The sequence below is a fragment of the Sinohyriopsis cumingii genome, chromosome 3, assembly GCF_028554795.1.
Source record: "Sinohyriopsis cumingii isolate HCF-2022 chromosome 3, ASM2855479v2, whole genome shotgun sequence".
In the NCBI taxonomy this organism is placed as follows: Eukaryota; Metazoa; Mollusca; class Bivalvia; order Unionida; family Unionidae; genus Sinohyriopsis; species Sinohyriopsis cumingii.
Genome location: NC_142963.1, coordinates 60,705,452 through 60,730,456, shown reverse-complemented (window position 1 = coordinate 60,730,456; position 25,005 = coordinate 60,705,452). Strand labels below are relative to the sequence as shown.

Genomic DNA, 25,005 nt, shown 5'->3' with positions numbered 1-25,005 from the left:
CACATTTTGATTTTTTTAGTTTAAAATATCACAAGGAAAAAAAAAGTTTGAAGAAATTTGTTTTTCTGCAAGAAATGGACCTTCAGGAGTGAGACCCAGAGATGATTCCAAATTCTGAGATTGTTTCCTCACACTGTGAAATATCACTTGAATGATGATACTGATTTATGTTGACCTTGATTTCTGATGTTTATTTCCATGGCAACTAATAAAAGTTTCAGTGTTCCTGTTAAAAGACTCACTACAGATTAATCAGTTTCATGCAGGTTAAAATTATACTGGCATTTGCTGATAGTATTTACAGGTAGTGGTCACCCTTTTATGATTGCAAGGTCCTTCCAAGTGTGTCCATTATCATGTAATGGGCTGTTATCTTTCTGCGTCAAAGTGATGTTGTTCTTTTACACAGGAACCATACACTGACAGATTAGAAATGTGTGCCAAAAATGACATGTGTTGGATATGTTCAAAGTTTTAGCTAATTAATCATAGTTGTCAATCAAATGCATTTACATACATGTATAAACTGAAAGGAAAATTTCAAGGGAAATTCATGTTTTGTATAACATAAACCTGACTGACCAGTGTTCACTCAGTGTCATGTTTTGTATAACATACACCTGACTTTGACCAGTGTCCACTCAGTGTCATGTTTTGTATAACATACACCTGACTTTGACCAGACCACTTTGGCGGCCTAGTGGTTAGAGTGTCCATCTCAGAAGCGGCAGGTCACAGGTTCGAACCCTGGCAGAGCCATACCAAAGACTTACAAAATGGTACTAACAGCTGCCTTGCTTGGCACTCAGCATTAAATGGTTTGTGTTAGGGCTGGTCGGCCTGGTGTCAGGATAATGTGACTGGGTAGGACATCATGCTACATGTCTGTGGCATAATGCCCCAGTGCTAGACATCACTATAAACTGTCAAATTGCAGACATCGTGACAATATGACTGAAATTTTTTTAAAGCTATGCTAAAAATCCTAATAACACACACACTGACTTTGACCAATATCCACACCTGACTTTGGGGGACCCCTAGTGGTCTAAAGCGTTCTCTGTTATGGATCACTGCCATCTCACCTCTGTCTGCGCCGGTTCAAGTCTCGGATTCAGCCAATGTGGGTATGTGAGAAAGCTTCTTGTGAGTTGGTGGTTCTTTCCAGGGGTTTCCCCTGGTTCTTCCTTCACCAATAATACTGGCCGCCATATATAGCCTATCCTGTACTGAAAAAATGGTGTCAAACCCCACAACAACAAAAACACCTGACTTTGACCAGTGTCTACTCAGTGTCATGTTTTGTACAACATACACCTGACTTTGACCAGTATCCACTCAGTGTCCTGTTTTGTATAACATACTCCCGATTTTGACCAGTGTCCACTCAGATCTGGCATCACAGAATGTCCTAGCCGATCAAATCCAGTGATCTTGGCTTGAAGTTATAAATATATAGACAACATAGAACTGAATCTGTCATTTAAAAATTCTGTGTTATTGGCCTTGAAGTCATAAATATTTGGGCAAAAATCATAAATCCTGAGTCATCATTATAAAATGTTAAAGCAGATGAAGTTATATTTTCTTGGTTTGAAACATTAAATATATTGACAAGCAACATAACCCCATATCTGTTATTTTCTGGCAGACCAAGTTCTATTTCCTTTACTGGATCACTGCCATCTCACCTCTGTCTGTGTAGGTTTGAGTCTCGGATTCAGGCAATGTGGGTATGTGAGAAAGCTTGCCAGTAGCTTCTCGTGGGTCGGTGGTTCTTTCCGGGGTTTTCCCAGGTTCTTCCTCCACCATTAATACTGGCTGCCATGTATAGCCTATCGTGTGCTGAAAAATGGGGTTAAACCCTACAACAACAACAGCATACTTATATGGAAGAACAACATATGCCCTGATCTGTCATTGTACTGTTTGATAATATGTCTGAGTCTGCACTGATTACAGTTGGATGCATGTGATACTCTAGCAATTTATTACATCTGTTTTCCTTCATTATAACACTGTCCATGGGAGCCAGAGTATACTGCCTTTTAATGAAGTATTTGGTGCCATACTCCCTCATTATAACACCGTCTGTGGGAGCCAGAGTATATAGCCTTATGATGCAGTATTCCCTCATTATAATACTGTCCATAGGAGCCACATATTATACAGCCTTATAATGAAGCACTTGATAGAGTACTCCCTCATTATAACACTGTCCATGGAAGTCAGAGTATAATGCCCTATAATGAAGTATATGATACCATAATCCCTCATTATAATACTGTCCATGGGAGCCAGATTATATTGCCTTATAATGAAGTGCACAATACATATCATTTTACCACCACCTAATGACTTATAATCTGTATCCATACCCACCTTGTAGCTTGAACATTATTATAATGAAGTGTCTTATAGCAAGGGTAACATGAACATTTTTATAATGAAGGGTCTTATAGTGAGGGTACTGTACTTATGATAAATGTAATGTTTCATGAGGAATGCTATATACTGAGCAATAAAGACAAAATTGCTCATTTATAAATTTGATCACTATAGAAGTTTAACATAAATGTAATTATTACATTATGTCACATGATTGCTTCTAAGCCTTTCATGGACCCCCCCCCAAACCAACTTATTAATCCTGTACTTTCCTATTACAGGTAAAGACCCAAAGGCCATAGAACGGGCAAATCTGTTGAATGTTTCAAAACTAATTATCAAGGAGCTTATTGATTCATCATTGTCACATGGGCGGATGTTGGATGATGACCATGCACCTCTGCAACAGTTTTTTGTTGTCCTGGAGCATGTTTTACGGCATGGCCTGAAACGTGAGTATTAACCTGTCCCTAGGAAACACTTTTTGGACAACAAAGTATGGTCTCTAAAAATACAATTTATGCTCACTTATAAGTCAAGTCCAACAGCAAACTGCACAAACCCAGATCTGCAGTCACATAATGCTCCAGAATATCTGGGGGTATGTAGTCTGTTAGGACTAATCAGTAGAACAGACAACATAGACCCTGATGTACTGGTTCATTATGCGATGACAGATCAGGGTCTTTGTTGTTTACAGTTGGACTGAAGATACAAGCAAGTAAATATGGTAGACCATCTCTCACAATAGATAACTGCAAAATGTATGAGAGACAGTAAAACTCTTAGATTCAGTTTCTACTATTGACTAATTAAAAATGATCTTTCAAATGTAACATTGTCTGTGATTGGTCAATTTTTTTTTTAATGCTGTATCTCTATTGGTTGCCCCAAATCAGCTATTTTCATGCCTCATACTGGAAAAACCGTCATATGTATGTAAGGCTCTTGAATTTATAGACAGTGTGGGATAAACACTTTAACCTGTCTGCACACAATAAAAACTATCCTTTGTCAGATAATAAAAATCTTCTATAATGCTCTCTAGTAGACATATTAATCTGAAAGATAGAGAATTTTCTTGGACTTACCAATTACATATACTACAGCTGGTAGGGATCAATGTCTCTGTTTAAGTTGGAGTCCAGGCATTTTTAACAGAACATCATTAACTCGCCTGCACATCACCACATCATCAAATTCATAAATTTTAAAGAAATGGCAACCTTGTGTATCTTTCTGCATGTCTCTGACCATTCTATCAGCATAACAGCAGAAAAGACAAACATTTTTTTTGTTTCCCTTCCAGTGACTAGAAACATCATTTTCATAAAATTTAGCACCAACTCAGTCAGCTGTTATTCACATTAAGAAACACTTATACAAAAAAACATACTAACACAAGTAACCACTTTGTCTTTGAATTGAATTCTATATCTGAAAGATCTGTTTGCATGGATCAAGTATACAATTGAATTCTATATAAGAAAGAACTGTATGCATGGATCAGGTATAAAATTGAATTCTATATATGAAAGAGCTGTATGGATAGATCAAGTATAAAATTGAATTCTGAATATGAAAGAACTGTATGCATGGGTCAGGTATAAAAATGAGTTCTGTATATGAAAGCTGTATGGACGGATCAAGTATAAAATTGAATTCTGTGTATGAAAGAGCTGTATGGATGGATCAGGTATAAAATTGAATTCTATGTATGAAAGAACTGCATGCATGGATCAAGTATAAAACAGAATTCTGCTTATGAAAGAACTGTATGGATGGATCAGTTATAAAATGAATTCTGTGTATGAAGTAACTGTATGGATGGAGCAAGTATAAAATTTAATTTTTTGTATGAAAGAACTGTTTGGATGGATCAAGTATAAAACTGAATTCTTTGAATGAAAGGACCATATGCATGGATCAGTTATAAAAGTGAATTTATGTATGAAAGAACTGTATGGATGGATCAAGTATAAAACTGAATTTTGTGTATGAAAGAACTGTATGAATGGATCAAGTATAAAATTGAATTCTGCATATGAGAGAACTGTATGGATGGATCAGATATATAAGATATGGATCTTTTAGAGTTTGTCAGTTTCTGTGAAACTGGTCTGAGCGCTATATAAAAACCTTACTGGTCACTTACAAGGCTGATTGTTGCAACACTTTTAAATTCACACACGAAGCTATGTATATACTTGCTAATAGGTTGAATCTGACTGCAAACTGCACAAACCCAGATCTTCTGTCCCATAATGCACTAGCAGATCTGGGTCAATGCAGTTTTTTTAGGAGTAACCAGTAGAGTAAACAATAGTTCTGCTGGCACATTGTGTGAAAACAGATCAGAGTCTATGTTGTTTGCAGTTTGACTCAACTTATGAGTACACTCAAAGTAGTTTTCATCTGAGTTTGAAGGTCTTGTCTATAAATTAATTACCACAGTTTATTACATCTGTTTAATAAGCAGGCATGGGATTGAAGATTGTAATCTTGGGCATCCATACACATGTCCATTCATCCAATAGTTCATTGGTCACCTTGTTTTGAGGTCATCCCCTCTGCAGTAAAAATAATGGCACCATAAAGCAGGTGGCCTTTCTTTAGTGGGATAAATTGGCAAAAATATACATTTACCATTCTGGTGTTGGACACTGTGGCCTCTGACATGGAGTGACCCCTCAAGGATGGGCTGACCTTTTTATTCAGTCAAACAATCTTTAGTATTTTGACAAACTTCACAATTTTACACACTATCAGGAGCAAGTGTAATGGACAGAGCATAATCAGTCTGGCCCAAAAAGTTAAGGTCACACATCCACTTTGCACATTAGATGAGCAATCAGTTCTGATTCTTTATTTCTGTATGAACCTTGAAAAATCCTAGAATTTGAGGGGTGACCTTGAAATCTCATTGAACTTCAAAAAGTTAGTTTTTTACCTGAAAAGTCAGTGAATTTTGTTGGGAAAGTTGTTGTTGTTGTATGGTTTAATGCCATTTTTCAGTACAAGATAGGCTATACATGGCGGCCAGTATAATTGGTGGAGGAAGAACCTTGGAAAACCCTGGGAAGAACCACCGACCCACGAGAAGCTACTGGCAGGCTTTCTCACGTACCCACGTTAGCCGAGCCTGAGACTCGAACTCACGCAGACAGAGGTGAGATGGCAGTGATCCGTAATGGTAAAGTCATCGAGTAATGCCAGAACTCAGTGAATTTATCAGAAGGAATACAAAATTTTAAAACTAACGAGAATATATAACTTTTTAAGTTCAAGATTTTTGTCATTTCCCAAGAGTAGTGAATACTATTTTTTAAAAATGGGATAAAATTAGGAAGATCAAATAACTCATAACAGTTACTTTAGTAGCTACCAAATGGACTTGTGTCCTTTGCTGTTTTCTTCATGCTAATCACATTTGCAAATGGATGAATAATTTAAAAAGAAATGATTTGACTCCATGTTTGATATTGAAAATAGGAGTATGACCCACTTTCTTAAAGAAGAAATACTCGTTAAAATTGTTGGAAGTCATTGAAAACTCTTTAAATAAAAACTTTTGGACTGTATGAACCATATTCTGACTATAATTCTAATTGAAAGACAGGTAAATATACACATCTGCAAATGGAGACAAAAGAAGGATTAAAGGATTCATCCAATAATATATGAAAGATCCTGATAATTCTGTATATATATTTGCAGGTATGCACTGAGGAAATTTTAAAATACAATTTTTCTTTACAGCCAAAAAGGGCCTACTTCGAGATAGAAGAGATTTCTGGTGTGTGCTGGAAATGGTAGAAAAATATGCTCCAGATGCCTCCGAGATAACCACCAGTGTGAGAGAAATGCCAAATATCAAGTAAGATTCCACATTCTTTGGCATTAGAAATAGCCACCAATGCAGAGATTCTGCCAGGGCATGCGAGTTTTGGGTGAATTGTGCAACATTTGTATGAATTTTCACACTTGGTGACCAGTGATCAACAATAACTCGTGCAAATTAGTTCAAAGCTGTGCATATGAATATGTACCCTGCACATTATACAATTTTTATTCAGTTGATCACGCTTAAAATGTTTGTTGCAACATAAATCACACCAACAGAGGTATTGTATTGCTTGTCACAGTGTGATTTTATTTCGTACCTGATTACACATCTGGGTTCTTCAGCTTGACTTTAATAGCTGTTAAACTAAATTTGATTGACACATTGGGCACCGGAACAATATTCTGTCATGGTTTTAACCATGCATTAAGGATGTTTTACAGGTCCACGTTCATAATACTAGCTATGTTAAAATAAAAATCGAAATTGCTGATTCATAGCATGGTTGACCTTTACATGATGATTTCATTCTGCTGATACAGCTGATGATAGTGATGAAGGCAATTTATTTTTAAAGTCGGGAAGTATATCCGATTATTGGACCTGGTGAGTGATTTTGAACCCAAAAATGGTGTTAAATATGAGCCTGATATACACACTGGATGGACAAAAACAGATGGCATGCTGGTTGTGATGGGTATTATGGTTGTGGTGGGGTGTTGCCAAGATTTTATTTAAATTAGTTTAGAAGTCCCACCTAGGCTCAATTTTGGTTGGAATTCAAATTAGTGAAAGATAGATGTAAAGCTCCAAGCCCCCAGTCAGCAATGCCAACGGTTTAATGATTGAATATGCAAAAAGAGAAATTCAATGAATAACAATTAAATGACAATTCAATAGTCAAATGATTAAAATTTCCCAAGTACTCTCCTTCCACTCGACCCTGTGAAAGCCTGTTTCATCATTTGATCAGTAATGTGAGATAGCTTTCCACCTGTCCTTGTATTTTACTCATCTCTGTATTCTTCTCTCCTATTCCTCCAATTCCTTCTCTTCCTCCTGGCTTTCTCCAAATTCCTTCTCCTCCTCGACTTCTCTATACTCATCCTCCTTCTCCACTTTCTCCTCCTTGACTTCTTTTCCTCCTCCTCCTCAACTCTCTCCACTGACTAGACATGTCGACTCCAACTGTTCTGCTAGTCTCACTTCCTTCTTCCCCCAAAAAGCTTCCTGTGAAAACACAAAGATGGTACGTTATTTTCCTTAGCCATCTCATCTCAAACTACACCCAGCCTTTCATCAGATAATGACTATTAAATTTTGTGTCATGCATTCATTCACATAAAAATACTCCTTTGTTCTTGTGTGGTAAAACAATGTTGTAATAAAAGCACGGTATCAATTACTTATACATACATCAATAAATTGTGTCACATCAGTACATATTCCTAATCCCATTATACTAAACAATATTACAACAATCAGATGCATTTTTTTACATTACAACTCATACAAAGTACATATTCAAATATCCATGGTCTGATATATCCGTACATCCATATCAACTAATCTTACACACTTCAGCCATTGTCCAAATTCACAATTCAAGCATGTGTAAAATCTAACATATCACATGAATAAATGCACTAGTTTACTATGTAGTAACCTAATAGTGAATTACAAAATTAATTCTGACTACAAGCTAACAATCTACATAATTCTCTACATAATACTCAAACTCATTTCTCTAATACGTGAACTGCTCAGGTGGCCTAGTGGTTAGAGTGTCCACCTCAGATGCTGGAGGTCATGGGTTCGATTCTCGGCCAAGTCATACAAAAGACTTACAAAAAATGGTTCTAACAGCTGCCTCTGTTCTAACAGCTGCCTTACTTGGTGCTCAGCATTGAGAGGTTAGTGTTAGGACTGGTCAACCTGGTGTCAGGAAAATGTAACTGGGTGGGACGTCATGCTACATGCCTGCTGCATGATGCCCCGGTGCTAAGCATCACTATAAACTGCCACACTGCAGACATCGTAGTGATATGACTGAATTTTTTTTAAAGCTGTGTAAAAAAATCCAAATCATACACAACCCCCTTCAGATATGCATGCAAATTAAACACTACAAAGGTAATTCTACATACTAAACAATCCTACTAATTAAGTATACACACTACACATAATTACAGTTACATTGCCATAATGTTCTGCAAATATCGAGCAAATAACTTACTGACCTTTATGAAGCTTTCTCTTTTCTTAGAATCTCCTCACTAAGTTTTACCACCAAATTACAAATGGCTTCCTCAGAGTAACCCTATATTATGCAGCAATCTTCCTGGGCGAGACTAAATTTTTGCTTGCTAGTTAGAAGTTTTAATTTGGATTGAAATTGTTATCACAACCTATATCTCAATTCCAATTGGATGTTGCTGTGACACGATCCAATCAAATATAGCGGACAATGTCTTTCTCACTGTCTGTCCACGTGGGGACGGATTTAGAACACCCCCCATTCCCTCACAGGTTCCTCTGATCTTAGCACTTAGCTCTAACACATAGGTGGGAAGTCGCTCGATCTAATGACTGTACTGATCAAGATGCCAGATCTTCACTCTGGTCACAGTAACCTTGCATAAGAGATTAACTCTTGCCTGTGGCAATGTTTAGACATCAAAAACAATGGCTTGTAATAATACCTTTGTTTATACACGACTTATGAAAGGGCACTGAGCAGATGTGACACTGGTTAACCCCAAATGTCAGTGACTTTTCAAAATTAATTGTAAAAAAGGCAGAATGACAAGCTGAATTAAAATTACAGACAATTAAAAGAAGAGTGCAATTTTCATTTCTTTTCTTCCAGTGGACTAAGTGATTAGAACATTGACCTTGGATGTGGGAGGTCGCTGGTTTTAGTCCTGGCCAAGTCATACCAAAGACTTGTAAAAATAGTACTAGAAGCTGCCTCATTTGGGACTCCTGGTACCAGGATAATGTGACTTTGTCTGCAGCATGATGTCCCAATGCTAGACATCATAATAAACTGCCACAGTGCAGAATTATAGCAATATGAATGAAAAAATGGTTAAAGCTACATTAATAACCCAAGCTACATACACGCACTCTTTTTATTTTTTGAAACAGTTTTGCCCCAGAGGACCTTGTGCTACAAAACCATACAGCCCTAGTGTAAGGGGTAAAATAAATTTAATAAATAAAAATCTAAAAATGAAATTAAGGAGAAAATATATTTATTAAATGAAAATTCCTCTTGTCAGAATAAGCAGACTGTGGCATTAATGGATTTGAAATCCTAATATAGCATTATGGAAGAGACAGTAAATGTAGCATAGTAGTCAGTAAAACACTGATTCTAGAAAGTTAAACTTTGGCAGAGCTTATGTTAGTGAAAAATCTTATTTTGGAGAAGAAGTATCCATAGTGACAATACCTGTATGCTGTGGGAAAAGGTACATAAGAACCATAAAGAACAGTTTCCAAACTTGTTCCATTTGTGGAATTTTAAATAATTATGGCGTTTACCTCTGCTCTTGTGATCTCTGTATGCTGTCAGCTTTGCCTTGTGTTCAATGTACAGTCTGTGGAATTTCATTACAATCTGTATATTTGAGAACATGTGAGCCTTGGAGTTGTTTGTTTTCCAACTGCTGCAGAACTCTACAGGATTGTCTATCAAAGTTGACAGCAAAAATGAAATGCAGAAAACAGAAATAGCATTGTTCCCTATTCAAAAGTCATACACTTTGCTTTGTACACCATGTTTATAGCTTTTGATACAATATGTCAGATGATCTTGGATGCATCTGCAAATAGAGCCCTGGCAGGAGGCCGAGTATTAATAATTTATCAGTGTCTTTCAAGAAGTTCTTGATGAAAATGATTTATTTCATAAGCTGACTCAATGTTTCTTTCAGACGAATTAGCTAACACTTTTTGTTTACAGGCCCCAGGTGTCAGGATATCCAATTTTTTTTCGGTCTGACAACTGTGGGAAAAAAATGGAATAGGTTCCAAAGATTCAAAAGAATCTCACACTATATAAGATAAACATTTCATACCTGCCATGTTTTGGTTTGTCAGAAAAAACATAATGTTTGGAATCCCTAACCCGCAGATACTATTGGTATTTCTATGTTGAAATAAACTCCACTACCTGTTGAATTAAGTATCCCCTCAAATTTTGTTCATTCCTACTTATATAAAATATAGACAAAGGAAAGTAAAACTTTTAACAATTACCTCCCCTACCCACCTAGGTGGCTAACCATATACCATATGTTTACCAGTTTAAGTTTTCTCTGTGGTACAGACAACATTTACAGCATTACCTCTTGTTACGAGAAGTCAGCTTTAATCCTACACACTCAGGAAATTTGGTATGGTATGGTACTGGTTATTAATGTATTTTTGCTGCATATGCCACATTTGCTGAATTTGGGGAGTTTCTGTCTCTCTGTTCATTATAAGTCTCTAGGACAGGCTTAGAGTGGATAGGAGATTAATCTCCAAGGTTTTAGAAGTCCAATGGGAATAAGTCCTCACCACATGTCCAAACATGTCCTTAGTACCAGAAAGTCCAGGTCCATGGGGTATATCACCAACTTCACTGGCATGTTTTATCAGCCATCTATGCTCCATGTTGCCATTCCATTAGCTGACCAGCCAGTCTACAGCCTGGCTAGCCTTTCTTTTATATAAGCAGCCATAGTGGCTTATGTGGCACACCTTTATATATGGAGTCTTGTTTGGACCCATTCAGCTGGTCTATCCATTGTATCATGTCTGTGCAGCTGGACACCAGACTGACCAACCAGCCTGCTTTCAATCATCCATGCGAGCAAGACAAACCAAGTTGGTTTCTGGACCACCAGCCCAACCAGTGAGTCCATTTTTTATGGCATATTCTAGTCACATCAACCTCAAAGTTGATTGTAAGCAAAAGGAGAGTAGGCTGAATGCCACTTAACAGCAGCAGTTTCAGACAGTAAAACTAAGTACCAGCAAGCCCCTCAGTTGCAAAGTAAGTATAATAAAGGATTAGAAAGCTAGTTTCTTCTTCCTCCCAAACCTCTTACCAGTTGTCAGTGACAGGTCACCCCAACTGCCCAACAACAACTTGCATATAAGTGCCAGATTCCTTGTCCAGCACACACACACCCTTGCCCTTCCATGATTGAGGATCTATCCAGAGAGAGAAGAAGTTTCTCAGAGGAAGACCTGTTCATGACATCCCAAGCTGGCAGTGAAATTTGCAAACTGGACTCTCTGGGATTCTCTTCCAGGTGATCTTTTATTAGCCAAGTTGGTTACAGACCTCAGCAGACTCAACAATTACAGTCACACTGAAATTCAAAATGAAGATGTCACAGTCTGAAAGGCTTTCAGTCAAAAGTAACAAATTTCTGATCAATCTTGATCTTCCCAACACATTTTTTCATGTTCATATCCATATGGCTTCTTTCAAGTTCAGTTATACTTCAAAGTGACTGTATCAGTTTCATGTGCTTCCAATGTCTTAGCATCAGTCCATTGGTATTCAAGAAAACCAATAACTGCATCATCGCAATGTTCAGGTAAGCCTTGTCAACAGTGACTGCAGCATACCTGGGCAATATCCTTTAAAAATGATCAGGTAAGTTCATCTTCAGTGCATGGCAGAAACAACCTTCCCTCCCATCTCTCTCAGCCTGTTTCTCTTGTGAATTGGGAGAAGTCTGATCTCATCTCTTCATAGCATTTCTTGTTACAGGGTATGGAATTTTTGATCCTTCTCAATCCTTTGTGTCTCATGCACATTGCTTTGATTATCAAGCTCTCAAGGTTGATTTCCTGTAAGAGAATATTTGCAGGCCAGATTTTGCAACTACTTGGCTGTACAATATTGCAGCAGAGTTAACGTTCATTTTGGACTCCTTTTCATGCCTGGTATGTGCTGCAAAATTGCATTAAACCCACAAAACCAGACGACTTGGTAATATTTTTCTCTGGCTCTTTGAGGACAAAATGCTAGTGCCTATTATAATTTTGGCTACTGATTCATGACATGTTTAGACATAATGGTCAAGGTTTTATAACTCACAACAAAGACCTCTTGAACTTGAAAGCCAATTTTAATCTGATTTTGCCACCATTAATATGTGTCCAAAGTGGAACCTTTTTTGGGTTCTGATGTGGATCAAGTCACAAGTTTGACCCCTTGGCCAGGACCTCACTGAAGCTGCAATCTCCCATTACATGCAGCCTTAGCTCTGGCATGTGGGAGTGGGGGGTTGATAAGTTGCATGCTCTTCAATAGACCTATTTCCAGTCGATATATGATAATTCATTGATCCTAATGAAATGTTTCAGTCAGGCTTCATAGTCAAGAACAGGTTGCTGTCTGTGAGCAGTCAGAAGGTTGTCATACACTTGCTGTCCTTGAAGGGAGACAGTGATGCAACATCGAGAATGTGGTCTGACATGTGTGAAAAACAGCCCAAGGATCCAAAATCATCTCTTTTTCCATAAAGGCCTTGAAACTTAACACAACTCCACAAGCCTGCGTGTCTTGGTTTAAGTGGGTGATGTGCTAAGCATACACCGAAGTCTCTTGGGACCCGATATGTCTCATCAAAATTTCAGCTTTTCAGATGAAAAGAATCTCTAATCACAGGCCACCCCACTTTAGTGGTATTCGAAATAATTTGCAATGCTGAAGGTGTTGATAAGTCTGTAGTAGTCGGGACCCTCAAATGTACTAATGTACCAGTGGCCTGAATTGTATTGATGTGCCAACAGTCTTTTGTTGAATCACAATATAATCCAAGATATCTTTGTTTCAATTCGCTTTAATTCCAAATTAATATCTGTCCAAGAATATTATAAATGAGCACTCTGTATTTCTAGTGAACAAATGATTTGAATAAATAAATTCCAGCCTCAGTGATATACTGTACACAACAATAAGACTGAATCTGTTTCAAGATTTTACTGCATGAAATAATAATTTCTAGATAAATTCTTCTATATAAAATTTAAGGTACAAATGAAGAGCTAGAACATGGTAAACATAATGTCCTTGACTCAGAGCAAGATAATCATCTTAATATTTAACCTTCACTCACAGAAAAATATAAACTAGGTACTAGTTGTTTACAACAACAAAAATCAATGATTCTGGTGAATTAATGAACTAGATTTAGACAAGGTCAGCTACAAAATACAATTTTGCATAACTCGTAGCATGCAATAAATACAAAAAAAATAAATAAATTAAATTTACATAACACTTGCACTTGAGGTAAGTTGAAGGCTATTGATTTTGGGGTCTATGTGTCAAAAGACAGGATCACTTACTAAAAGAAGACAATGATTTCCACACAATAAAATTAGTTTTACATCACAGATTTGGATCAACATTGTGGGTGGCTTGCATTTAGAGTAAGGCAGGAACCTATTGATTTAAGTTTGAAAAGGGCAAAGGTCAAGGTCAACCTGTCTGAAGGAACATAGGGCAGGTGAATAATGAGACATTCACAGTACTTTTGGATTGCATATTTTGACCAGAAAATGCAGACATGCTGCTGTGGGAAAGTCATGAAAACAGTTTGGAACATGGGCCTGGAAGAGAAACAGGATAGAAGAAACATCCTAATATTTAGATTAAAACTATTGTTTTCAGCTTAAAAAATGTAAAATGAAATCAAAAATCAAAATGATATAAATTAGAGTTACTATAAAATAAAGTTAAATAATAAGTAAATCACATAATTAATATTTATATATTTTTCAATGTAAAATCTTGCTAGATAAAGAGGTTGCTAAGTATAAATTACTATATTACACATAATTTGTAAGCCATCATGAGGGGCTCCAGGTAAATGAGTGGTCTAAAGCACTCAGCTTTACCAATCACTGCCATCTCACTTCTGTCTACAGGGGTTCAAATCTCAGGCTTAACCAAAGTGGGTATGTGAGAAAGGTTTCCAGTAGCTTCCTCATGGTTGTTGGTTCTTACCGAAGTTTTTCTGGGCTCTTCCTTTACCACTTTAATTGCCGCCATGTGTAGCCTATTGTGCCCTGAAAAGTGGCATTAAACCCACAACAAGAACAAGTCATCATGAAAAGCCAGTTACTTATGTCACACACTATGACGGCTTCTCAACTGGACCACAAACACAAACTCTTTTTCACATCTGAAAACACCCCACCACTGTCTAGAAGTATGGTAGGTGTAGGAAAAGTAATGTCTTAGACATAAGCACCTGTCTACAAGACATGAAGTCTTGGCTCAGAGATAAGCACCAATCTACAAGACAAAGAGCAATGCAAGCTTTAATCAGTATCAGAATCATAGTACAATGATTAGAAGTTTGTGAGAAATTCCAAGCATCAAGCAAGATTTCATGCATCATGAAGGTCCGTGTTGATCATTAGCATTTAATGTCTGTATTTCTGTAGTTATAAGTCCATGGTTGAGCCCATACCTAAATTTATACAATGTTGGCAAAACATTTCCAAGAAAGCTTTATCCAGTGAAAATCCCCCATCCCTAACCCCCACGTTTATTTTTTACTCCCCTTTCACTTTTTAGTCGCCTGACTTTTCATGAGAGAAATACTGAATTTAGTGAAAACCTGCAGTGTGTAGCCATTAGAAATACACACACAAGTGAAAGATGTGTACATTGTTAAGCAAGACATTACATCTTGCTGGCATCAGAGATGATCGTTATTTGGGAAATTACAAATATCAAGATATATTTTGTCAGGTTTTTCTTATCATTTTTCATTGTCTTAAATTTTGAAAGAATTGTAATCAACATTAAAATTCCAAGGTGAAAGGAGTTTATTTTTTACTCCCATATTCCATTTAGTGAAATTCTACAATGTGAAGCCATTAGAGATAAACACAGAAGTGAAAGATGTGTCCATTGTTAAGCAAGACATTACAACATGGTGGCCTCAGAGATGAAATTTCCTTTGGGAAATTCCAAACCTCAAGATATATTTTGTCACGTTTTTGTTATCATTTTACATTGTCTCAAGTTGAAAGAATTGAAATCAACATTCAGGTCCATGGTGAAAGGAGTTTTCTCAGGGAGACAGTGCAACAAGTTCTCTTAATTTGGAAAACATAATAATAGCCCTTATTGTCATCATAATCATCCACTTGGTAAATGTTTTCCCTGGGGGTAAGACTTGAGGAATGGGGGTGATTTTGCAGGTCAAACAATATCTGAGTTGTATGTCTCACATGTCTTGGCATTTGTGATCAATGACTCATCTGTCAAGTCCAACTGTAAACAGAAAGGATCCTGATCCTTCATAGCATAATGTACCTGCAGATCAGGGTTTATGTTGTTTGTTCTACTGATTACACCTAACAAACTTCACAACCCAAGATCTGCTGGCGCATTATGGAGCCTGAGATCTGGGTCTGTGCAGTTTGCAGTTTGACTGGTCTTATAAGCAAGTATATATATGGTACTTAATTTTATAGCAAGGCAATGCACACATTCAGATGACTAGAACTGGATATTATCCAAATGCTAGATGACTAGAACTGGATATTATCCAGCCATGTTGGATCACAGTATGTATAATAGCAGTTGTCTTTGCGATACATATGTTGGGAGCATTGCATACATAAATAAACGGAAAATATACAAATCCGTTTTTGCAAAAGAACACCTCACTTCAGTTGTGGAATATGCAAATTCCTGGAACAAATGTGATGAAAGATTTTCCTTTTGTTCTTCCTTTTAATTATTTACTAAACATTGCTAGGATAAACGAAACTAATGAAAAAATATGCATTATCATACTCCACTTAAAGAGATATACTTGAGAGGGTGACTGTTAAGACCCAAAATATCAAGTACACATATCTTGATCTCTCTGAGTGCACTTTTAAGAACATGTAATTGACAGTTCTCAATTGTTTATTTGGACCACTTAAGACAACAATTGAAACCACTCAGACATGGGAATTAAATTAGCATGTGCTGATGTCATTTTGCTACCAAAATGTACATTGTGTGTGCCATGGAAACCATCTTGAAAATCTTGATATCGCATCTCCTGAAGAGAGTGGGCCCAGGTAGCACTTGCCTTTACAGATCACTGACATCTCATGGGTAATTGAGAAAGCTTGCTAGTAGCTTCACTTGGGTCTATGGACCTTCCCAGTGGTTTTCCCAGGTTCTTCATTCACCAGATATACTGGCTGTCATGTATAACCTATCATGTGCTGAAAATGGCATTACACCCACAAAACCACAAACCTCCTGAAAGGATGGTCAATCATTATGGAGTTTTCATTGAAAGAGTTCTTAAAATGTCTAGCTGGTCCTAAATGAAAATGGTCTTGATTTGATGTCCAGTGTGGCAGCCATCTTGAAAATATTGTTATCTCTACTCCTCCGTTATGGTTGGTTGGATGAACATGGGGTATTCCATACAAGACCTTTTATGATGTCTAGCTGGTCCTAAATGAAAATGGTCTTGATTTGATGTCCAGTGTGGCAGCCATCTTGAAAATATTGTTATCTCTACTCCTCCGTTATGGTTGGTTGGATGAACATGGGGTATTCCATACAAGACCTTTTATGATGTCTAGCTGGTCTTAGAAAAGGTCCCAATCTGAAATCGAATATAGCCAGCTTGGAAGTGTTTTTATCGCAACTTTACTTGAGCAAACATTCATATTGGCATTGGATTTTGACCATAATTCTTCTTATGATGTAATGTATGATGTTGTTGTTGTTGTAGGGTTTAACGCCATTTTTCAGCACAAGATAGGCTATACATAGTGGCTAGTATTAATGGTGGAGGAAGAACCCGGAAAGAACCACCGACCCATGAGAAGCTACTGGCAAGCTTTCTCACATACCAACATAGACCGAACCCGCGACTCAAACCCAAATGTATGATGTAGTGTTGGTATTAAATGAAAAGGGTGCTGGTCTGACATCCAATATGGACACAAAAGCAGCCATCTCGAAAATCTTGCTATTGCTACTCCTCCTGAATGGAAGGTGATATCTTAAAATATTCTTATTTTTGCTCCTTTCCATTTGGATGGCTATATCAACATGGGGATTTTATCAATAGACTTCATATGCCAGTCATACATCCAGAATGGCTGTCTTGAAAATCGTGTTGTCACTACTTTCCCAAAAATGGATGGTCATTATGATGGGATTTCACCAAGTCCTGATTGAAAATGGTGTTAATTGTACATCCAGTATAACTGCAACATTGACTGTCTAACAAAAAATAATGTTGTCAGCACTTCCTATGAATGTATGATTATTTTCACATGAGGTTTTCACTGAAAGACTTCTAATGATATCTGCTTTGTCCAGAATGAAATTGGTGCCAAGCTGACATGCAATATGCGTACCACAGCAGCTAATTTCAAACTTATTTATCACAGAAGATTATCAGAGATGCTTTCAACACTTGATAGTTAAAAGGAGGAAATGGTCTTATTTTTAATTCTTGGAAATTCTTTTTTATCTATTGCCAGTACCTGTGAGGGACTCTTGTTTATTTTAGACTTTATTTTATGCAAGTGACTCTGGACTAAGGATCCATCCCAGTCCCCAAGGACTTAGCCCCTGGGTCATAACTTGGAAACTTATGAGTTCCTCATATTATAACCATATAAATACACTTACTTGGCATGAAAAGACAAATTTATTCATGCAGCTGACTTTGACCCTAGGGCCCATCCCTACCACAAGTGACATCTGCAGTATAACTATTGAGATCATTTCCATATGACCATATATACACCTACTTGGCATAAAAGGTACAAATTTATACATGTAACTGACATTATCCTCAGAGTCCATCCTTACAGTAAAAGGACTATATCCCTGGATTATTGCTTTGAAACTATCAAGTCCCACCCTAAAACCATGTACATGTACATACGTATGGTTGGGCATTGAAAGACAGATGTTTTTAGGTAACTGACGTTTGTTCTGAGAACAGTTTATACTGTCCTTACTCTCAAAAATTAGCCCAAGAAGTTCAAATTTCAGAGTACATGCCAGGACAGAAAGTATGGAGATATGTTTTACATGTATATAAACAAGGACATAATTCTGCTTGTAATTATTATTATTATTATTATTATTATTATTGTAGAACCCCACTGGGCAGAGCTCGAGCTTGGCTACGACTTGCTGTGATGCAAAAGAAGCTGTCAGACTACTTCAGACTTCTGATTGACAATAAAGATGGAGTTCTTAGGTAATATAAATGTCAGGTAGATCTGTTTCTTTTTTTACTTTAGCATGCATACAGCATTACTTGTGGATTTGTTGCGAAAAAATTCCTATGAAATTTATTAAACAAGCTTGGAATTATTTCTAACAGTGTTTGATGTGAGGGCTGTTTCAGCAGAAATAGTTTCACTTTTATTTTGTTGATTTTATGAAGGAAATGGGAGCTAAATGCCTTTTGAAAGGAAACCAGCAACCTACCCAGCATGGCTTGGGTGGGTATAGAAACCTTAACCTTTGCATTATGAGTCTGATTTTTTTTACCAGCAAGAAAAATGTTGAAATTATTCAATGAGTTTCAGACATATTCAAAATGTGTCATTTCCTGGGTTATTCTTTCACTAGATGTATTTTATGCCATGTAAACCTTATCACATGCTGCAAAATGGCATTAAAAAATATTTGCATGGGCATAGTTTCTATCACTTTTTAATCTTGTTTGTTAAACCATTTACGGAGTCTTCTGTTTTAACTTTGTAGGAAATAAACGTGTGACAGACCATTTTACCATGGCATGGTCGTTCATGTACCATATATACTTACTTAGATATCAATTCCAACTGCAAACTACACACACACAGATCTGCCATCACATAATGCACTGGAAAATTGGGGTCTCTGCAGTTTGCTAGGAGTAATTAGTAGAACAAATAATAATAACCCTGATCTGCCAGTGTATTATGCGATGTCTGAATAGGGTATATGTTGTTTGCCATTGGACTTAACTTGTAGGTGAGTATATATGGTATGTAATATGGAAAATATGAGAAAAAACTTATAAAGCATCATATTGATGCAATATTTTTAATATGCTAAGATGAAAATATAGTATTTACCATGGTACATCAATTTGCAAAAATATCATCAGGATGGCAGCATGGTTATAAAATATGTATATTGCCAATTAGTGAATTGTGTAAATTTCAAAATTACTTTTGTTTGAATAATGAACGACACAATAATATACAATCTACTGCAATTAGAAGAATTAACATGTACACGGTAGTCAGTTTTACAATTGGCATATATGTGGTAGTTAAAAGAATTAGCATATATACAATAGGCAGGTTTATAATTAGCATGTATACAGCAGGCAGTTTTAGAATTAGCATGTATACAATAGACAGGGCAAAAACCAGCATGTATACTTTAGACAGTTTTGGAATTAGCATGTATACAATAGAAAGTTTTAGATTTAGCATGTACAATTGGCAGTATTAAAATCAGCATGTACACAATAGGCAGTTTTAGACTTGGCATGTATGCAATAGGACGGTTTATAATTAGCATGTATATAATAGGCAGTTTTAAAATTAGCATGTACAATTGGCAGTTTTAGAATCAGCATGTATACAATAGGCAGTTTTAGAATTACCATGTATACTTTAGGTAGTTTTAGAATAAGTATGTATGCAGTATGCAGATTTAGAATTACCTTGCATACAATAGGCAGATTTAGAATAACAGTGTATACAATATGCAGGTTTAGAATCAGCATGTATACAATAGGCAGTTTTAGAATAACAATGTATACTTTAGACAGTTTTAGAATTAGCCTATATACAATAGACAGGTTTAGAATCAGCATGTATACAATAGGCAGGTATAGAATCAGCATGTATGCAATAGGCAGGTTTAGAATCAACCTATATACAATAGGCAGGTTTAGAATTAGCATGTATATAATAGGCAGGTTTAGAATTAGCATGTATACAATTTTCATTTTATGAACTAACATGTATGTGGTAGTCAGTTTTACATCTAAAATAAAACTAACATTTGCCGACTATTACTGTCTTAGTTAAAAGGTGAGGTATTATGTAATTACAGGCATACTGAGAGCTTGTCATACATGTAAGGTCTTATGACAGTCATCTAGCTTGCTGTCATTATATATTACATACAGCTTGAGATGGTTATAATGTAACACTTTGATTTATATGACCTGTTTTACTGCTGAGTAAGCTGTGCTATCTCTGCTCTAGTGATATGCCTGGTAGGGGGTGTAACAACTAACAGTTTACAGACAGTATAAAGGGGGAAATTGTCTGTGTATCTGGCATGAAAATAGTACTAAAATTCTAAATTTGCAGTCATATTCTTGCTGGACTTAATTCCACACTGCAATTGTAAATTATATATTAGAATAATAATAATAATAATAATAATAATAATAATAATAATAATAACAACAACAGCAAATTAAAATGTAAGCTTTCTGCAGTTTGTGAACATTAATGTCCTGATGTCATCTGCTAGAATGAGTTCTTGCTTCACTAGTTTCATGCTATCATATATACTTGCTTTTTAGTTGAGTCCACCTGCCAAACTGTATAGACCCAGATCTGCCACATATAATGTGCTGGCAGATCTTGGTAGTTCCAGTTTGTAAGTAGCAATGAGTAGCACAAACAACTGATTTTCCAGCACCCAGTTTGACAGCAGATCATGGTCTATGTTTTTTGCATTTGGACTCGACTTACAAGCATGTATGTAGAGTACAGTAATTATATCGGATGTCAGTGTTAATATCAGTAATATCTTAACATAACAGAGAAATGTCAGCATCATTCATGATCTAAGATGGAGAGAAGCACTTGCCATCTTCAAAAGTAGATCACTTTGACCTATATTTATGCCCCTGCATTGTCTATGGAGGGATGTATATTGTATTGCCAATATCCCTCCTTCATATCAGATTATAACATATTGTGTCACTTCTGTCATGAATTTAATTACTACTCTATAACATTTTTTTTAAACTTGTGGTTTGAAACCAAATATGGCATGAGACTTAACAGTAAAATATTTATTAGGTCCAATTCAATTTTCAACATTTTCAAACAAAATCAAGTTATTGCCTGTAGTGTGTTGTACTTCAAAATTTGCTCTTAAGTTCAGTCATATTGATGTGGGGTATCTGTGTCATGTGGATACTTTTCTTGCCTTGCTTCAGTGTCTGTGTATTTTTAATAATTTCAGTGATTTTTATGAGCCAGGAGCCATCATGATAGAAGATGAGGGAGTAGTTATTGCAGGAATGTTGGTTGGCCTGAATGTTATTGACTGTACTATATGCATCAAAGAAGAGGATCTTGACCAACCTGTAAGATAACAATGGAATGTCTTAAACAAAAATTCAACAGTGAATCACGAATCCTGTATAATCAAGTCTTATTCTATGATACAACTCTTATGGACTTTATTGAAAATATTTCACAACTACATTTAAGCTCTATAAGTTACAGACAATGTCTTTTCATAATTTACTTTATTAAATGATTATTTATGCATATTTTAGATGTACCATTTAATTTCTACTCAAAATTTTTTCTTTTTTTTTTTGGCAAAAATGTTGTGAGATTATGTTTTTATGAACATGGGAGTGGAGCATCTAGCATTTGAATTGTCTGTGTGGATGCTTGTTGGTGTGTCTGTGGACAGCATGGAAAGCCTGGGAAATTATTTTTCTGTATAATGTAAACCTTATGCAAAGTACGAACCTGTAGAATGCAACCATATGTAAGAAGTTTGCTGGGTGAAAATTATAATGGCCATGATGAACAGGTGATCACTGAGTAAAAGTGACCGTTAAGAAAAGTTTGACTATATTTCCATAACTGCTTAATATCTAATTTACTCTGTGTTTCGAAAAAAGCATCATCACACACTGACTTTACAATTTTGTACTTTGCACAGAGTTTGTTTTTTGGAGAAAAAGAATTTACAATGTTTTCCTCACTGATTATCCTGCTTATTTAAAAAAAGACCTTGTATATCTTAGGTATTGTTAAAATAACTTTTAATTCCTTTTATTTTGGTGTATGATTGATGGGTGTAATATGGGTTATAGAGTATACAGCTTGGCCTTAATTCAGATGTGTACCTCACAAAAGACTGCTAGCTCTGATTGGTCCTTTTCACTTCCCGGACATCAGAGGTAAATTGGACAAATCTAGCAGATAATTCATTCATCGTGCTTTTGGAAGTTTTTATTATCTACCAATGCAAAATTTATTTTCCTTATTTTGATAACTGCTGAAGTTAGTTAATTTGGATTAGTTCAGGTTCTCAAGCACATAAGAGTAGCCATTTCAAATAGCTGTCTGCTTTTTAGGCATCTTGTTGTTGTGCCATATGAAGAAATTTCAGCTTTCAGTGTTTTAAAGTACCATGGAGATGTGCTAACATTCTCTCCATTTTGCTTGTGGGTTGGCATATGCACAAGTCATGCACTTTTTAATGTTGTACTTGTTCATTTTGAAGTGTTGGCTTAAATGTTAATGGGCTTATACAGGAATATATATATATATATATATATATATATATATATATATATATATATATATATATATATATATATATATATATATATATATATATATATATATATATGGTATGTTCATATACCCGTTGAGTTTGAGGGAGTTGTGGCCTTTTATACATGAACAACTCATCTCAGTGGTATGCTGCGTATTTCTTGAAAGATGTTTCCTATTCTGCATCTTGGGGTCATTTCCTTTCATTTACTGGACATGATATAACATTTTAACAGTGTCTTGCAAGCTAACACTGATGTCTGGCTTGATGAATAAAAACTATTTTTTCTACAGATTGGAGTGATAGATTTCAGTCTTTACCTGAAGGATGGACGACAGAATAACACAACATCTGACATGGAGAGGTAATGGATTTCATTAGTCCATGTTTGACTTAGTTTAAGTGTCTTGCATAGTGGATTTCACTTATAACAGCAGACCAACTGAATGTGTTAATTATGATGTCTACAGGAAAAAAGTGCTTAGAAATTTGTTAATGTTCAGTAAACACACACATGCAAGAAAGTAAATGGAAGAAATAAACACTTGGACTATAACTGGTCCCAGCTGTTGCCTGGTGATCTTTTGGTATGCGTATTTGTCCATCCATTAACCTTGTGAACATTCAGGCATTAACATTTATTATCATATCTGAAACAAATTTCATGTGAAGTTTTATCAGAACAAGAGTTCAGATGAGTTTGATGATGAACTCATTCAGCACATAATTCTTACAGTTATGGCCATTGATTGTCTTAGCATAGATATTTCTACAGTCTTGTGAATACATGTACTAGCTTCCAGATTTCCCTAATAGATTTTAATAAAAATTGCTGTGAAGCTTCATCTCAACTAATATTCAGAAACGTTCTTTGATGAACACATTCTACACATATTTTTTAAGAGTTATGACCCTTGAACTATCCTAATGCATAGCCTTGCGAACCCTTATGAGTCCTCATTATTTATTCTCCTTGACCCCTTTAGCAAGAGGACAGCGAAATAGAGTTATCCATCATTCTCTCTGATCATACACAAGTTTGAGAACACTTAGGAACCCACATTGTTTTGTTGGATTTCAACCAGATTTGGCTCCGAAGCTTTATCTTAAGAAGAGCTCACATAATTTCAATGATGAACACAGTTGATGAATATTTATATGTTTTATTGCCCTTGATTGGCTTAAAATGTAGTTTTCACATTTTTTTATTTGATTTCAATCAATTTGCTTTAGCGTCACAAGACTTTTGATGAGTTGATCAGATTTTGATGATATGTTACAGAGTTGTGCCTCTTGAATGGGTCAGACTAAGCATCTCACTGGCTTGTAAATATAAGCATTCACGTTTTTTCTTTGCTTTTCATAAGATGTTCTCTGAAGCTTTCTCTGATCAAGGTCTCAGAAGACTTTAATGTTAACTAGATTTTGACCTTTTTTTAGTGTTATATCCTTTTAACAATAAGGGATGAGAACTTTCAGTTCTCTTTCTATTGCCGCCAGTGTCAGTTTTTAGACCAAAACAAATCAGAGGTATTTTAGTTGGAGGGTAATGTGGTCAGGTAAAGCCATTACTGTGACACTGGTTCGTAACTAGCGAAGCCTTAGAATGAGATTGTTTTATACTTTATTATCAATCAAAACAGTTCCCTAATCATTGAAACATAAGCCACTCCATGGTTATTTGACCAATCGAAGCACAGCTAACCTTTCCAAGCCAAGGTATCGGACCATACATCTTCACAGTTTTGATTGTCTCGGAAATGGTGTTTTCCCAATGAAGTTTTTTCTGAACTAATGTAATTGGCAGAGAAGCAATGTTAAGCATGACATACATGTGCTGCACTGCTTTTTTTTGTGAGAAATGTTAAATTTAGTGTTTGGGACATTCTGTTGTGTGAAGGCAAACTGTGCCATACTCCTAAGTGAAAGAAGGCAACTGTGATATCTACATCAGAAATAAGTTTTCATTTTCGTGGATGGATCAATCAGTAAAACTTATATAAAGAGTCGGGAAACATTAAATTAAATGAATTCAGACAGAAAGAATTTGTTTTGTTTGATCTGAAGAAAGGATAATAGATAGTAGTGGAAAGAATGATGAAGATGTGAAAAATTACAGAATACAGGCAAGCAGACTGTGCAGTAGATTTAC

At 36.0% G+C, this 25,005-nt stretch overlaps 1 protein-coding gene across 1 annotated transcript in view; it reads left to right on the top strand.

Moving 5' to 3' along the window:
- LOC149802948 (RUN and FYVE domain-containing protein 2-like) overlaps positions 1-25,005 on the top strand; it is a 132,657-nt gene that overhangs the window by 21,066 nt on the left and 86,586 nt on the right. The window contains exons 2-6 of the mRNA XM_089952462.1: positions 2,670-2,840; positions 6,148-6,265; positions 18,397-18,501; positions 21,516-21,639; positions 23,147-23,217. Of these exons, the coding sequence (XP_089808588.1) occupies positions 2,670-2,840; positions 6,148-6,265; positions 18,397-18,501; positions 21,516-21,639; positions 23,147-23,217 (589 nt within the window). The remainder of the gene's footprint in view (positions 1-2,669; positions 2,841-6,147; positions 6,266-18,396; positions 18,502-21,515; positions 21,640-23,146; positions 23,218-25,005) is intronic.